At 36.3% G+C, this 17,385-nt stretch overlaps 1 protein-coding gene across 4 annotated transcripts in view; it reads left to right on the plus strand.

The window, feature by feature from the left end:
• The window catches only part of RERE (arginine-glutamic acid dipeptide repeats), a 591,972-nt gene that overhangs the window by 282,832 nt on the left and 291,755 nt on the right, over positions 1–17,385 (plus strand). For 2 of the 4 annotated variants that reach the window (XM_027843796.1, XM_027843797.1), the window contains exon 4: positions 1,626–1,751. The exons of 1 other annotated variant lie outside the window; for it this stretch is intronic. In XM_027843796.1, the coding sequence (XP_027699597.1) occupies positions 1,626–1,751 (126 nt within the window). Of the gene's footprint in view, positions 1–1,625; positions 1,752–1,852; positions 2,069–17,385 lie in introns of those variants that run through there. One more of the 4 variants, XM_027843800.1, reaches the window with a different exon arrangement.

Below are 17,385 nucleotides of genomic sequence, written 5' to 3' on the forward strand. Positions count from 1 at the left end.
TTTTTGTAGTGTACTCTAGTTTTAGAAGTTGTCGGAGAATGACTAACAGGAAGTTCTCTTTTTTACTTCTAAATCCCTGATGTAAGCTTGCTTTATTATGATCTGCCTTTTTTTTATTCTAAGTGGTCTCAAAAAGACTAATTCTCTGAGGACTGCTTGCTTTCCAAAGTGATTCCCAGTAGTATTCAAGGTTCTATTACATTTAAAATATTTTTCCACTTAGAAAAAATTTGTTTAAAATACTTTATTTCAGTCCTTCTACCTATTTCTCTGTTTCCTGGCTTCCTTTAAGTCTCAACATAAAGGCTGCATTCTACAGGAAGTGTTTCCCATTCTCCATGGAGCCTTCCCCTCTGAAATGACCTTTCAGCTATTCTAAATATATCTTTTATATGTTTATCTATTTGGTATGTAGGTATCTATATACCTGTTGTATCTGTATTGGAATGTGAGCTCTTTGAGGGCAGGAACTGTTTTTACCTTTCTTTGTATTCTTGTTACTTGGCACAGTACGTGGCCATGTCTTAGTAAGCTCTTAATAGCATGTTTTTTGGTTGGTTGATTGAAGAATGCCTAGAAATAAAAATTCAGGTTGTGTAATGATTTGACTCCTCTAAATTTTTAAATTGATTTCAGATACCTTTGGGGTTGTGTTTTATTTGTTCATTCTGTTGTCTCTTTTACATATTACATGTATAAAAGACATTTTGGATATTATGTTTTTAGTGCATATTCAAACTCTATCCCATGGATCATTTCTGAATCGTAAGGTTCATTGTTGGAGTAAAGATGACACAGGGCCAGCTTGTTTTTAAACTATCTTTCCTCAGTGTGACTCTTTAAAAAAATAAATCTGATTAAGTCAGCTATATCCCCAAAATAAAATTTTATTTCATTAGGTTTTTGTGATCTGGATTTTGGTTGCTAAATTTATCTGTCAGCATTTTGGGCAGGGTGTCGAAATCTCTTTTTGGGTTTGTTTAAAGCCCAGATTTCTAAATCTGGATCGTTAGTCTAGCCTTATTGTATGAATGCAAACTATAACTAAAATTGTAGAGAAATGATGGAAGCCAGTGAAAGCTACTCTGTTTTTGGAGTGTCCTCATTTTCCTAAGTATGAATCCTTGTTTTGTTTCTCAGACTTCCAGAACATCCCTTTACATTTTGTCCTGAATGCTTAGGTTATGTGTGCAGGTCATTTCTACGGCTTCTGTCTGTATGCATAGTTTGTGTCCTTAAAGTTCCTGTGTTATTTAATGTATTTGAGGTCTTCCACTGATTCTGTGCTTTTATATTGGATCATAGGTGGTTATTTTCATCATGGTTATTCTTGAGAGGCACATGCTATGCTGCCTATTGGCAAACAGCTCATTAACATGTGGAACTAGGCAAGGATATATATTTGTGTGTAAGAAAATGATTGAAAGGCACAGTTTTGATTAATACAGAAAGACCACTTGTGGTATTGGTCCAAATAGTAACTTCACAAGCAGTTACATATGAAGTACCAAGATGATCTGCTAAAGGAATTTGTCAGTATCTAATTTTTTTTCTGCTGAGTGCCCCTAACAACCAGGACAAGAGGGGCATTGGGCCTGTTAACTTAAGACTCTTTTCTTTTTTAGGTTCACAACTCGCAGGCCTGTTGCAGATCTCCAACTCCTGCTCTGTGTGACCCCCCAGCATGCTCTCTACCGGTGGCATCACAGCCACCACATCACCTTACTGAAGCCGGGAGAGGGCCTGTAGGGGTAAGGAGAATCCCGTTTTTAAAAGCTATCAGTATTTTATATCCCATAGGGTATAAAATAGGAATATTACCTGTCCCCAAAGCCCCCTTTGAAATGTGCTGTATTGTATGTGGTTTTAAAGGAGTAAAAAAGTACATGCACAGAGGACACAAAATACGGGAATTGCCTTACCCCTCTAGGACCGTTTCAGACTTTTTGGGTTTTGGTGGTGGGGTATGATGGCACTAGCAGAGAGCATGCTGGGCTGCTGCAAGGAGCAGGAGCTGGCAATCAGCAGCGAATATGGAGGTTGGCACCTGAAGTGGGGAAAGATGGGGGTAAGTTTGAGTCCAAGTGTGGAGTCCAAGTGTGCTTTTCCCCAGACTCATTGGGATCTATGGCACATAAGTCTCGGTTACATTATGTGCTCTCTTCCAGGCCACCTTGACCGGAATTGTGCTGTTGTGACTGAGAAATAGCTGTTAATCTACTTGTTTGGATTGTTTTAGCTTAGTGTAGTGTCAAAACCATTGAATAGAGGACCTGTTTGAATCCTCTTTGTCCTTGGGCAAGCCACTTCTCTTTTGTGGGCCTCTTTTCTCATTTGTTAAATGAGGGCATTTGACTTGCTCTCTAAGGGCCTTAAAATCTATGACCTTATGATTAAAAACACAAATCTATGACCTTATGATTAAAAACACAAATGGTAGTATGACTTTTCCAGATCTGGATCAGAGATCCCATTCAGAGTTGTTACCTGTTAAATAGCTTCTCTTTTCTACTCTGGTGTACATGTAGTCTATATGTAAAAGTCTTGAGTTGTTACAGGATGACATATTATCATGTATTATACATAAACATTAGGGATTATACTCTCTCTCCAGCTCCCATCTTCTTGTCCTTCCCACCCCCCACACTCAGTGTCCAGTATCAGGTAATGATGTGTTTTAGTTTTTACAGTGAGATAGTATTTAGTAGACATTTTTCTTGCTCTTGGTTCGTTTAGGAAGTTTTAAGTGTGTTTGTGTGTTTTTATATGAGACAGAATTCCATCATTCAATTAGCTTAGAATTTAAGTGGGAAGATGACTCTAAAGTTTATGCAACAATTATCAAATAATGAAACAGTACATTGCTAAAATCTGGTATCAACCCAATGCAGCAGGAATTTAGAGAAAAAAGAGATCAGATTGGGCTGGAATAGTAGCAGACTGAATTCACTGAAGCCTCATGATTAGAACACCAAAGACAGCTAGGTTCTTTTTGACTATTCCTTTCTTCTTTTGGGTTTCAACACCCATGTTAGCCTTTTTTGTTCTATCTTTTCCAGTCCCAAAGTTATTCTCCCTAACACAGAAAACAGAAACGAAACAAGAGTTGTGCCTTTCCTTTTGCCTTACTGTTGTCTTCAGTTATCATTCCATCTACCCCAGGGCTGGGTCCTGTCCTCTTTCTCCCTCTCCTCATCAGAATTATTTCTCTTTATGTCATCAAAATTTCTTTCCTGAGAGTTTCGTATCCCTCTTAGCCTGACTTAGTAGTATCATAGATTTATAGAAGAGGGGACCTATAGTAGAACGCTGTGGAATCCAACAACTTCATTTTGCATATGAGGAAATTGAGGCCAGAGAGATGAAATGGCCTCCCTTGGGTCACATAGGGTCTCAACCAGGTATTGACCCCATTGTCTCCTGACTCCAGATGTAACGCTTTCCCTACACAATTCCACACTGCAACACAACAGTTTTGAGGGGTGAAAACCTGTGTCTCTCTCCTTTCCTTGAACCCTTTGAATTTCATCTCTTGAGATGTAGGCTTCGTTTCAGACGATGCCTAGAAACTTTTCTGTCCTCTTGTATCATGAATTCTATGATGACTGCCCCTTGCCTGACCAAATTTCCATCCTGTGTGTTTCAACAACCAGTTTCACCTTTTGTAGATAGAATCTTGTCCATACAAGCATTTCCCCTTGTTGCTTCCTTTTGAAGGAGGAAAAATGTCATCAAAGCAGGATAGAAAATTATTAAATGCTTTTGTTTTGTCAAAGAGTTTTGACAGAAATGTATTCAGTGATACAAATATGATAACTTCTTAGTGGGTAACTAAAGAGTTGGAACACGGATACTGGAGGTAGATACCCATGGGTCAGGACATAAAACTATAGAGCACCCATTTGTATAGCACTTTGAACTTTGTGAGGCACCTTCCTCAAAACAATTCTTTGAGCTAGACAATGGATATGTAATTATTATCCATCATATGTGTGTATATCTTATCTATCTATCTGTCTCTCTGTCTATGGAAATTGAGGCTCTAGGTGGTATATTTGCCTTTCTAGTATCCTTGCTTTATCTACTATGCCATGTTTTTTGTATGATAATTAAAGTTCTCTCTCTCTCTCTCTCTCTCTCTCTCTCTCTCTCCCCCTCTCCCCCCCTCCCTCTCCCCCTCCCCCCACCCCCATCATTACAATATAATTCTTCTTCACTAGGCTTGTGATCTGTTTCCCAAAGTAGTCATCTGTTTTCTTTTTCTGCCTACATAGCTCTAATGTTATTGCTTCTATTCATTCCCTTATTGATCTTTGATTTCTATTGATAGATTTTGATATAACACTCATCTCTCAGTAAACAGCCTTCCATGGTGCCTTTCCTTAGAAATTCAGTTAAATAAAACTACTATGATGTTTCTGACTGATAACATATGTAATTTTGAGCTTTTACAGTTTGCTGTTTCTTAAGAGAAAGAAAGGAAGTGTGTCAGCTGGAACTAATATTTGTTCCCATTTATCTTCATTCAAGTTTTCTCCACGATACTTACTCTTTCTGGTTTCTAAATTTCCTTGCTAGTATATCCATCTAGAGCCATAATGTGGTCATGTATCCTATCTGTTGCTATCCATGCCCTTTGTTTAATGATCATACTTTATGATTATGAGTCTGAGTTCCATTGTTGACTCCTTTCTTGTGTTTTATTGTAAACTACTGGATGTCTCTATTACTGTTTTCTTTACACTCTGTAGCTATCTTGACAGCTATTTCTTTCTCCTTCTCTTATGATTTTTAAACCCGTTTGATTGGATTTGAAAAATTTCAGGAAAGTACATTTTTCCATCATTTACTGCATACCCCATTGCCCAGATTCCATCATTTCCTTATTTCAAACCTTGATCCAGAAATCCAATTGTCATTCTGAGATGCTACCTTTTTAACCTTATGTTCAATTCCCAAATATGCCTCTGATCAGTAGGAATGATGAAAAATTCACCTAATGAGGTTCTGATTTTTTGCCCAGGCCTTTATAATCTTTAACTAACTTTTTTTTTTTTTTTTTAATTTTTAGGCAGTTGGGGTTAAGTGACTTGCCCAGGGCCACACAGCTAGTTAAGTGTCAAGTGTTTGATCTGAGGCTGGATTTGAACTCAGGTCCTCCTGACTTCAGGACTGGTGCTCTATCCATTGTGCCACCTAGCTGCCCCCCAGGCCTTTATAATCTTTACTATTCCTTTGGCAGTATCATTTTCCTATCATGGGCCACTAGAAAGAAATTGGTCACAGTTATGAATTTGGACTTAATTTATAGGAGATTCTCCTACTTTGTTTTCTCAGAAAGGCAGCAAGATTCCCAGATAATAGAGCAAGAAAAGTTAAATTTCACATTATTAAGGGGCAGGTGAATGAAAGAGGAAAATAGAATACTGTGAGTGGAGAGCATAAATTCTTTGCGTTTGCTAGCAAAAGAGTGGAGAGGTAATGTATCTTGCAAAAGGGAGACAACAGGATGAGATAGACCTGTATACATTTTGGGCTAATTAAGATGTGAATTAAGTGCTTAAGGAGAGAGATGGAAGTCTAGACTCACTTATGAGTAAAATGACAGCCCAAGGGAAATGAAAGCCACCCAATTTTGGGGGGATGCAAGTAAGCAATCATTGGCTGGAGGAGCACGGCCCAATAGATAAGTTGTCAGAAGACTTGAATTATTGCCCTGGCTGACTTTGCTGGTTAATTGGGTGATGCACCAGCAACTTCTGTGCATTTCATGTTCCTTGTTTGTAAAGTGATGGGATTGAACCAAAGGTTCTTTTCAGTTCTGACATTCTGATTTTAAGAAATTTTAAAAATAATACCGCATTTTAATTTTAACCTGAAATGGTAATTAAGGGTTCAAAAAAGGACAGTTTTTATCTTCTTTAGTTTTATGTTCACTCCTTTAGTGCTGGTATAAATGGGTAATTATTATTTAGCTACTAATGATTGATTTGTAGACCTTTGGTGCTTTACTTAATTCAATGTCTAGGATGCATGTTTATAGTTGAGAACTTCTCCAAGACAGAGGATTAAGAAAAAAAATCTAATGATGAAATTGCACACGGTTTCATTTCTAGGATGTATGTATTGTTTTGTTTTTGGGGACAAAGTTACTACTAATAAGTATAATGTACAAATTTACCATGCTTATCAGTTTCTTTTCACATGTAAGAAATGTCTATCTTTCATAATAGGATTTTCTCACTATGTCCTTAGAATGATTTCGGTTTGTATACTGTTTTATTTATTTTTTTTGCAATTTTCATTTTGCATTTGCTGCACTAATTATAATTTTACCCGTTATATTGTATTGGTATTAATCATGCATTACTGGCTCCAAAAATTTGATTACTAATATTTCTCTTTTTACAATAGATTTAAATGTACAGATGATTAGTAGTCTGCTCATAGATGATCATACTTGAGCTTGAAAGAGTAGAGTAAGACCATAATTCATCCTATAGTCAGGACAATGCTGCACAAATGTAACTTTATTGATTGTTCTTTAAAGGTGCTGAGTGCTGCCAATATGGTTTTAGCAGGATCTGAACCAGATCCAATTGGCAAAGACCCCACCGTGTGGAGAGATTTAATAAATTCCACAGGCATACAGATCTAATACAGTGTAATGATAGAGCTGCTAGGGGGAAAAATTGATTACAGAGTTTCAAACAATATCACTAACGTTTCTTGTTATAATACACCAGATGTCGTCCTTAATAGACTTATTTTTGTTAATTTAGTTTTTATAGGGTAGCATTGACCTCATCATAATTTAAGGTTTTAGTGTCAATGTTCAGGTATAAATTGGTGTTTCTGTGCTCTCATTAATGATCACATATACTCTCACACATGTCACTTTACAGATTTTTAACTTTTCTCTTTGGTTTGTATATATTGATGTTGTAAAGGGAGCTTTTCTCTTTGTGTCTAATAACGCATTAAATTTAATGTTTTCTTGTGAAGGCTGATTCTTGCTTGGGGGGGGGTGTGTCTTAAGGCTGGCCCTGGGGCTTGTGAGAAGGCAGATAAGTGGAAAGAAATACAAAAAGCTGAAAAACAATTCCTTAGATTTCTCTTGGATTCAGAAACCAGGATTATCCCCTCCCCTGTCCTCAACTGTCTGCAATACCAGGTTGTTGAAACACAGATTTCATGGCAGTATAGCCAAAATTCTTTCCAAAGTAGAAGATACATAGCCCTGTAAAACTGGCTTAAAATGAACATTTATTTTCTGTCTAATGGAATATGCTTCAGTGTAAGAGAATATAGTCCATTTTTTGTTTTTTCTGTGTTCCTGTTCATTAGGTGAATAAGATGCCCTTATATTTGAATTGGATTACTTACAATTTCCATTTTTAGCCAGATCTGTCTATGTGTTTAAGACCGCCATTAAGAGATGTCACCCACTGACGATGTACAACAGTGCTGCAGTGGGTGGCTAGAGATACTGCACTTCAGAGGCATCTTCCTAACAGAGTTTTCATCATGTCTGTATCATGCTTTATAAAACATCTTTTTTTCCCTAGAACTCTTTGTAGTCATTGCTATCTTTACCAGCTTCTTTTGGATTGCTGTTCCTTGAAGAACACCATCATTTTAAAGGGTATTAAAATTAAAATTTAATTGTTTTTAACTTGAAAGGAATCTCAGAAATAATGACTGGATTGATTTAAGAGACTCTCTAATCCATCAACAATTTATTGAGCACCCACTCTAGGCTTATGTTTAATAGGGTGCAAAACACTTCCCAGATGACTCTGATTCTCACCCCGTTTTTCCTTCTTTGCTGAGACTACTACCTACAATCTATGTAACCCCAGCAAGTTAATTCACCTTTTTGGATCTCATTTTCTTCCTCTCTGCGATGAATGGGTTGGAATAGGTCTTGTGATTTTTTTTTTTTTCACCCAGCTATAAATCTGTGATACTTTGTCAATAAAATTCGGTGAGTTGATGAGTTACTTGAACAAATTAAATGGCAGATTCTCCCTGTCTGCTTTTGAGTTTTCAAGAAACTGACATTGATTTCAAATTATTTGGGCTTCTCAGAAATGGAAGTGATGTAGTGACTGTGACCTTGATTCCAGGATTTTAAAAATTAATGTGCATAATGTTCTGTTCTTTCAAGGCAACTAAATTTAGTTAGAGCTTCCCTTTATCCATCTTGAACTTTAATAAGGTGGGTTACTGGATGGTCCTGTGTGGCCATGGTGGAACTGGTCCTTCACTATATTTTTAAATGTTTGAAAAACCAGTTAATACATAAATGTCACCTTCTAGATTTCATTTGAATCTAGGGTAGTTGTGCTTTTTTTTTTTCCTGTTGCTAGTCTAGGAAGGACTCTCTCTTATTGCCTATTTAGCTACATATTAATTAGTTTCTTAGGAGATGCTGCCTTTTCAGTGTTACTATGAGTGATCCATAATAACATTAAGATGTTCTTACTGCCTACCTAACAGTATTCAGTGAGAATAATAGTGAAGAAGATATTCTTCCCATATGGTTGCTCGATGTGATTCATAGAATTCATTTAAATTCATTTGAACAAACACTTATTATGTATCTGATATATATATAAGACACTGTGCTAGGTGCTGGGGATACAAAGAGAGAAAGGAAATGCTCTTTCTCTTTCAGGAGATTATAGTATTGATTGTAAGAAGGGAAGAAAAAAAATGGATTGAGTTGTACTTTGATAAATGAAGTTTGCTTAATTGCAATTTTTAATGATAAGTTTATGTTTATATATATATATACATGCAAACATACACGTGTATATATATACACACACACATATACACACACACGTGTGTGTGTGTGTGTGTGTGTGTGTATTTCGCATAACCATAGATTTTCTCCAGTATTCCTCCACCACTTCTTCCCAGAGAACCATCCCATTTAACGAAATTTTTGACTTGGGAAAAGAAAAGGAAAAACAATTAGTTTTTTTCCCTGTTTTCTTTTTAAATTTATTCGTAGCTGCTCTGCTATCTTCTGTCCTGCTTTATCTGGAAGATACCCTGTCATTTTTAAATTGAACTTTTGGTCTGTCTCCTTCTCTTTCCCTTCTCCCCTCCCTTTTCCTCCTATATTGTTCCAGGAAGGTAATCCTTTTTTTTTTGTAGGGCCTTAAAAGCATCACAACTACTCATGGAGATGGAAATACTTTTTAAGTGAGCTTCTAAATTTTCTTTGAATTATTACTCTCGTTTTATGATTCAGACTGATTTCAGTGGCAACATTTTTTGTATCATCTTTAATACAAGATAATTGAGAGTAACAGGGAGTGATTTTTTTTAATTTAGGTACCAAAGTATCTTTGGGAACTAAAGTGGAAAAAGCCATGAGAAAGCCTGTATGGCATTCTTGGTGGCAGCTGGCAGCCCAACTGCCTCTTACAAGACTAAGGCATTATCTGACTTCGGGTCATTAGTTTTCTGCTACCATTCTCTTTTCCAGCATAATATCTTACCAGATAGTGCATATTTTAAAATTGTCTTCATTGTGGAGACTGTCCTAAAAACACTGTCTTAGAAAATGAAGAAAATATATTTTTGGGTACAGTCTTGGATTTTTAGTCTTATACAAATATTGAATATTCACAGTATTCTCACAGTGGTGGGAGTGGCGATGAGGAGGTTCTATATACACTCTCTCTTCAAGAAATAGTGGAGGAAGAGATTGTTATTAACAAATTCTTGAGGTTGAATTAGTTCCTGTCTTAATTTTTTTTCTTCTTGTGAGCAGTATAGTGAGATATCTTCCTGACTTAGCAGGACAGAAGGGCAGAGAAACTACATACAAATTGTAAAAGGGAAAAAAAAAACCCCTGATTTTGCTTGAAATTAGTGTGTGTTTTATTTGCATCTGAATATTATTAAATCTACATTGAGTGTATATAGTACTCAGTGGTATTTAGAGTCAGGAAATAAAAATGAAAGGGCAAGTCTTTTGGCTTTATTATTTGATAGCCCTGCTAAGAGGTTGAAATGCTTGCTTTTTTTTTTTAATTGCTACCTTTGGTAGATTTATTTTGTACATTAGCATAGATTATAAAAATTCATTCTTGTACCACAGTAAAAATACATTCAAATACTTACATCACAGCCATTGTGAGAGAGACAGACAGGCAGGCAGGCACGTGTGCATAGAGTGTGTACATTTGCTTTTTTACACAGTGTATTCTGAAGAAGAGTGAGAAATTTTTTTTTTTAAATAAATAGATGATATAGTCAAGTATTGATTGAGCACATTAAACAACAACAGTTATACTGAAATATAAAGCCCTCAGTACATTGCTGTATAGTTCATCAAAACAGCCACATTGGTCATGTCTGAAAAATGTGTATGTCTTTCTGCAATTTAAAGTCATCAGTTCCTACAGGAGAAATGGCATGTTTAATCTTAATTATTTTGGACGTTCTTATCATTGCATTGATCCATATTCTTAAGTTTTTCAACTCAACCCAAAATGAGGAGTGGGCACAGTACATGAACATCTTAGAAAGAACCTTGGTCTTAACTCATCTATTGGTTGATGTGATTGATGTTTGCTGGTTGATAGAGCAATAACAACATCTGGACAGATTAAATGTGTTCACAGAACATCAAGAAAATAGCCTTAAAAAACAAAGGTACCCAAGAAACTTAACTGTATATATGGTTGATCTGGCCATAATTGTGTTTTTAAATTGTCTCAAGTGGCTTTAGATGTCAGTATAGAGAAAGTCCATTGAGAAACTTGAATAAAAAGAAGAATAAATTGAAACACCCTGGTGTATGTTTGAACAGGTGAACCAATTCATAATCACAGTGACAGAATAATTAGAGAGAATCTAGCTAATAAGTTATCAGGGTAAGAAATGCCCACCATATTAGTTTATTACATAATTATTGATAACTAATTTAAACCATGCCATTTTAACCTTTTTATATAAGAATCAGCATGAGAATATAAAATGAGTTGAAATCAAACTATGAAATGAATTTACAATTGTAATTGTAATAGAAAATGAACATAAATTATGTTTAGGAAAAGAGGCATATTAAATTTAATAGTAAAAGAAGTATCTCTTGCTTACTAAAATTTAAAGTCCAAATTCTCTCATTTTTTTCCCTCTCTACTTTTTGCTAAGTATTTTCCCTGTGTTTTTGAGTTTCTTGTTGTTTATTTAGATTTTTGTCTCCTGTATTGAAAGAATTGCTAATATGGCCCGTGTATTGTTAAAAATGTTTCAGATCTGCCAGCCTTCAAACCTAAACAAATCATATTACCTACTTTTGGAAACACATTCTGATAAAATGTTAATGAAATTTTTCTATCACCTTAAGAAACTTTCTTTTCTTTTACAAATCCATAGAGATGCTGAAGTGCTGGTAGACTAAAGGGCTGGCACATGGCAGTGAGGGTTACCTGGAACTGCAGCTAGAGTGTCAATGAGATGAAATATCCTGGCCAGTTAGCTTTTGTATCCTTTGCAAGGCAAGAAATTCCTTGGATTGAAAGGATAACAAAGCATACAGTTGGGGGTATATTTACATTTACTTTGATTCCAAGGTATCAGAAAATTAAAACAATGGTATACTGTCTCACTTGAAAACGAAACAATGTAAAGTAGTATTTTGTGGCGCTGCCCCTCCCACCCCCCAAGCTAGATTAAAGTATGTGAATTTAAAATTTCAGTTTATGGTTTGATCATCTCAATAAAGATGCAGGTGTATGGAAGAATAGTGTTAAAATAATAACTTTAACAAAAAGTTTCTGCTAAACATGACTGGGAACAGTAGTCATCAGTTATTAATGAAAGCTAATTGAATGACTGGCCAAAATCCATTCCAAGACAGCAAATATAAACATTTTGTTTCTAATTTAAAAAAAAAATTATCTCTACTCCCTTGTCCTGTCCCCACCACAGTGAAATAAAACCAAATGTAAATATTCCATCACCACAGCTTAAATGGTTCTAGTGAGTAGAGATCAATATTATGATTCAGATCTTATTTCTCTCAAGATTTCAGTACTGTAATCATTTGGAAGCTATTTAGATTCCATGTCTGCTTAGCACAGTGCCTGGCATGTTGCAGGTGCTATAGAAATGTTTATTGGATTAGATACATATAGACATCTACATACATGATCACATTTTGCTTCAAAAAGTGCTAAAGTTGATATATCACATTCCTATTTTCATTTGATTATTTATTATCTTGTTTGAAATACTGATTGGCTGCACTTTTGAATCTGAGTATCAGTTGCTTACAAGTGCTTCTAAAACAAGGGGAGAACGATGTACTTGCCATACATCAGGATACAATATCAGTTGTGATGATGCTGCCCTATTTACTTGATTGAAGCATCTTGTCTGCAGTGCTTTCTCCTTGACACCTGATTTGAATGGAGTATTCACCAGGATTGCTCCAGGGCCGTTTATCAACTTATAGTGTGGATAAAAAGGAAGAAATGCATAAAAAAGACAATTGTGAAATGCAGGCTGGTGACCCATAATAGAAAATCTTTATATGATGACGTTGACTGTAAAGAAGGGCTCTTGGGAGCCCTACTAGGATCTAAGGGATCATAAAAAGGATCTAGTGAGAACTCATACGAAATCAGAATAGAGACATGTCTCAAGTCCTATCCCCAGCCAAGAAACAAACAAAAGCAAAAACACCCCTACCCAAGTCAAATTTTATTTTTTTGTTTTCTCCTTGATTTTTTTTTTTTACTTTGTTTACTAATATCACTTAGGACTTTGCAGTTGTCTTCACAATGGGTTAATAAAATAGCATTTGCATTTTTCCTCAAAATTAGATAGTAGTTTTGTGTGTGGTGCCAGTTTGATGGCCAGTATTCCCTACTACTTAAAAGGTTTTTTGACTTTTCCATTCTCGATTGGAAACAAAACAAAACAAGAAATTGATATATATCCATTTTGATTTTCACTGAGATTTTTATTCCTGTTACTCATTTCTTTTTGGCTGCATTTTTCAAAATATTCAATAGAGCAGCTGTCTAGGGATTGGCACACTGTAACTCTGATCCTCATATAAGTCTGGTATTAAGATACTGAGCAGACTTGTTTATAAAAGAGATGGGATTCAAACATCTATTTGAGGCTGTATTGAATTCTTTTTTAATGGCTGGCAAATGAGGATTGACAAATACCTTTAATCTGGTAAGCCTGAAATGCTGCTGTGGTCAGCATGGGTTAAGAAGGAGAGAGAATCTATGGAAAGATGGTGTTATGAAGAAATGAACAGGGAATGACAAAGAATCAGAGGTGACAGTTTAAGGATTGCATGGCAGGAGTGGTTCGGTGATTAAATTCACTGATGCTGTCACTGAGCTGTAAGGCTGAAGATAACATTCTCTCCCTGTGCTGAAAACAAGAATCAATACAAACTCCTTGTCAGAGGCTAAATTATTAAAAAGGACCCTTCTTACAATGTTTCATTATCTGGGATTTGCCTCAGCTGGTGATTTGTCTACAGCACACAGATTTGCTGGACATTTTGTATTAAAATTACTCAATCTGTCTATGAATCCATTTTGATAATTCCTGTTCTTTTTACAATGTTCCTTTATAGATCCATGATTTACTCTTGCCTGGATAGCTTTGTATTTTCCTGCTGATGTTAAACCAAGGTTTTTGAATGCAAAGTCTTGTGCTCCTCTTATTCTCTCCCTGCCTCCATCTTTTCTTTTCCTTTTGGGGAGGGTGGAGGTACAGTTGGACTGGGGGGAAGTGTTTAACAAATTGCTTTAGGGATAACTTACCAATTACCAATTCCATTTGACATGTTACCTTAACATGACATATTGAATAATGTACTCTGTGCTTTATGTTTCTCCTAAAGGAAATTATGCCAGAGGTTGGCGTTGCCCTCATTTTGTGGTTTCTAAACTGATGATTGCCCTGTTAGGTGTCTAGTAGAGTTTCTGACAGTTTGCAGGAAAAATAACAGCTTGATCCTTTGTGTCTGCTTTAGTAAAGGAAGAAAGGAACCACCATTTGATGAGTACTGCATTGCAAAGCTTACCTATCCCAATCCAAGGGCAAGGATAGGGAGCTGGAATTGAGACAAAAAGGCTTTGCCCTTGTATCCCTTGCTGGTGACAGGTCTTAGAAGAATTGATTTCTTACCTCAGGGTACTGTGGAGTAGAAGCAGTTTGTGTGAGGATTTTTCATTTTTTGTACAGAGAATGAAGGTGTCAGTTGCATCAGCTCATTTGAAATCTTTTACACGTAGAATGGAAAGCAGAGTGCCAAACACAATGCTAAGCTCTAGGGATACGAGACGGTCCCTGCTCTCAAGGAACTCCTGTTATAATTAGAGGAAAGAACATATAAGAATTTCAACTGCAGGTCCAGTGACAATGCCTGAATCTGTAGAGCAATTAGATGATAAAGCCTAGTGGTTCATCATCTTCACAGAAACATTAGAGTTGATGACTTCTTGCTACCAGCTTTTGGGAAAGGGCAGTATACTTTTTGAAGATGTGAAAGGAAAGGGGAAGTTTCTACCCCCTAGGTAACATCAGTGCAGGACATGGCTTTTGGGTGCCTGGTGGGTTCTGAGTTTGTTGCTGCGCTCTAGAGAATTGTCAACATTGAGTTTTTTTTGTTGAGTTTTTGGATCCTAGGGGGTTGTGGGCAGACTGGGACACTGTGTTCCTGCTGTTTTCTCTCTAAGCCCTAACTGAAAATTGAACACTCCGTGGGTACTTCCAGTGGGAATGAAGGAGGAAAAGTTGAAACCTTATGGTACATTATCTTAGGAAAGTAAGATAATATCCAGAGCCTTGGTATCTCTTAATGGGTGTTTTTGAGAGTTGTATGCTACTCAGCTGAAAACTGGTAAGGTCAGATATTAAATACGTCTCTCTCTCTCTCTCTCTCTCTCTCTCTCTCTCTCTCTCTCTCTTTTTGGTGGGAGGTGAAAAACTGAATTTTACTTTGTATCAAAGAATGTTTCCTAGACTTTTTCATTAAGCAGTTTAATTTAAAATTTTTATGGGTAAGGAAAGCCATTTATTAATAAAAAGGCACAGAGAGTAAATCTTTGAAAACATCTAATTATAGTAATAAAGAAGAAAGAAATGGCTAGATAGGATATAAATGCCAAGAGCACTAGAGGCACTGCTGCTTTAGGGTTAGGAATTACAGGCCACTCACCCTAAGACAGCCCGAAGAACTAATGGTAATTTGGGAGAATGTTAGGAGTACAAAATTTGGCATGTGGTAGTAATATGACGAACAGACCTGGGTCTCTAAGAAGGCCTCCTTTGGTTGTGTATACCAGAGACATCTTTGGAACAGTTTTGCCTTAACAGGGTTGGAAAGCCTTCAGCTTTGTGATCTCTCAGGTGCTTTGAAGTTACTTGGATATTTGGGATGTTGTGATTCCTTTGTACTTGACACTGTTCTGCTTGGGGAAAATTAAATCTCGTAGAAATTTTGAGGTTAAAAGAAATCATCTAGACCATTGGGTTCATTAAGAAAGTTGTTATTTTCATCTAGTTTTTAAAAAATTTATTAATTTACCCTGATTCATCAACAATCACCTCCTTATACTCTTGAGTTTAAAATTTTTCTCCCCTTTCCTCCCCACCACCCTCCCCAAGACGGCGCACAATCTGATATAGGCTACATATACACATTCCCATTAAACATACCTTCAGACCAGTGATGTTGTAGGTAAAAATTAGAGCTAATGGGAGGAACCACTAGAAAAAGGAAACAAAACTCAACAGAAAAGAAAAAAATAACAAACAGTATCCTTCGATCTGCATTCAAATTCCATAGTTCTTTCTTTGGACGTGAATAGCATTTTCCATCACAAGACCTTTGGAGATGTCTGAGGGTGTCTGAGATCCTTGTGTTGCTGGGAAGAATTAAATTTATCAATATTAGTCATCACATAACGTGGCTGGTGTTGTGTACAACGTTCTCTTGGTTCTGCTCACTTCACTCAGCATCAGACCATACAAGTCTTTCCAGGTTTTTCTGAAGTCAGCCTGTTCATCATTTCTTATAGCACAATAGTATTCCATTACATTCATATACCACAACTTGCTCAGCCATTCCCCAATTGATGGGCATCCTCTCAATTTCCAATTCTTTGCCGCCACAAAAAGAGCCACTATGAATATTTTTGTACATGTGGGTCCTTTTCCCATTTGTATGATCTCTTTGGGATATAGCCCTAGAAGTGCTATTATTAGGTCAAAAAGGTATGCACATTTTTATAGCCCTTTGGGCATAGTTCCAAATCGCTCTCCAAAATGGTTGGATCATTTCACAACTCCACCAACAATGCATTAGTGTTCCAATTTTCCTTCTTCTCCTTCTTCTCCATCTTCGCCAACATTTATCATTTTCCTGTTTTGTCATGTTGGCTAATCTGATAGGTTTGATGTGGTACCTCAGAGTTGTTTTGATTTGTGTTTCTCTAATCAATAATGATTTAAAGCATTTATCATATGACTATAGTAGCTTTGATTTCTTCCTTTGAAAACTGCCTGTTCATATCCTTTGACTATTTATCAATTGGGAAATGGCTTGTATTCTTATAAATTTGACTTAATTCTGTATATATTTTAGAAATGAGACTCCTATCAGAGAGACTGGTTTTTCCTTCTAATCTTAGTTGCATTGGCTTTGTGCAAAAACTTTTCAATTTAATGTAATCAAAGCTATCCAATTTGCTTTTTGTAAGGTTTTCTGTCTCCTGTTTGGTCATAAATTTTTCTGTTCTCCATAGATCTGATAGGTAAACTATTCCTTGCTCTCCCAGTTTGCTTATAGTTATCAGCCTTTATATCTAAATCATGAACCCATTGTGACTTTATTTTGATATATGGCGTGAGATTTTGGTCTATGCCTAGTTTCTGCCATAGTCTTTTCCAGTTTTCCCAGCAGTTTTTGTCAAAGAGTGGGTTCTTATCCCAGAAGCTGTGGTCTTTGGGTTTATCAAATAATAGATTACTATAGTCATTGACCACTGTGTCCTTCATTTAGTTTTAACAACATTTAAAGTGTATGTATTTGGTGGGAGGAAGAATCCTTGAGACCCATTATCCTACCCCCTTTCCCCAAGTTGTTAGTACTGCCCCCTCTCCTGCCACCTTGTATTTATTTTGTATTTTTAAAATATATTTATTATATGACATATTATAGAATGTAAGCTTTTGAAGGAAGGGACTGTTTCATTTTTGCTTTTGTATCCCAACCACAATGCCTGGCACATAGTAGTCAGCTAGGTGGTACAGTGGATAGGACACTGGACTTGGAGTCAGGAAGACCTGAGTGCAAATGCAGCCCCAGATACTTACTAGATA

Source organism: Vombatus ursinus, unplaced genomic scaffold, assembly GCF_900497805.2.
Source record: "Vombatus ursinus unplaced genomic scaffold, bare-nosed wombat genome assembly UNPS02014932.1, whole genome shotgun sequence".
Lineage (NCBI taxonomy): Eukaryota > Metazoa > Chordata > Mammalia > Diprotodontia > Vombatidae > Vombatus > Vombatus ursinus.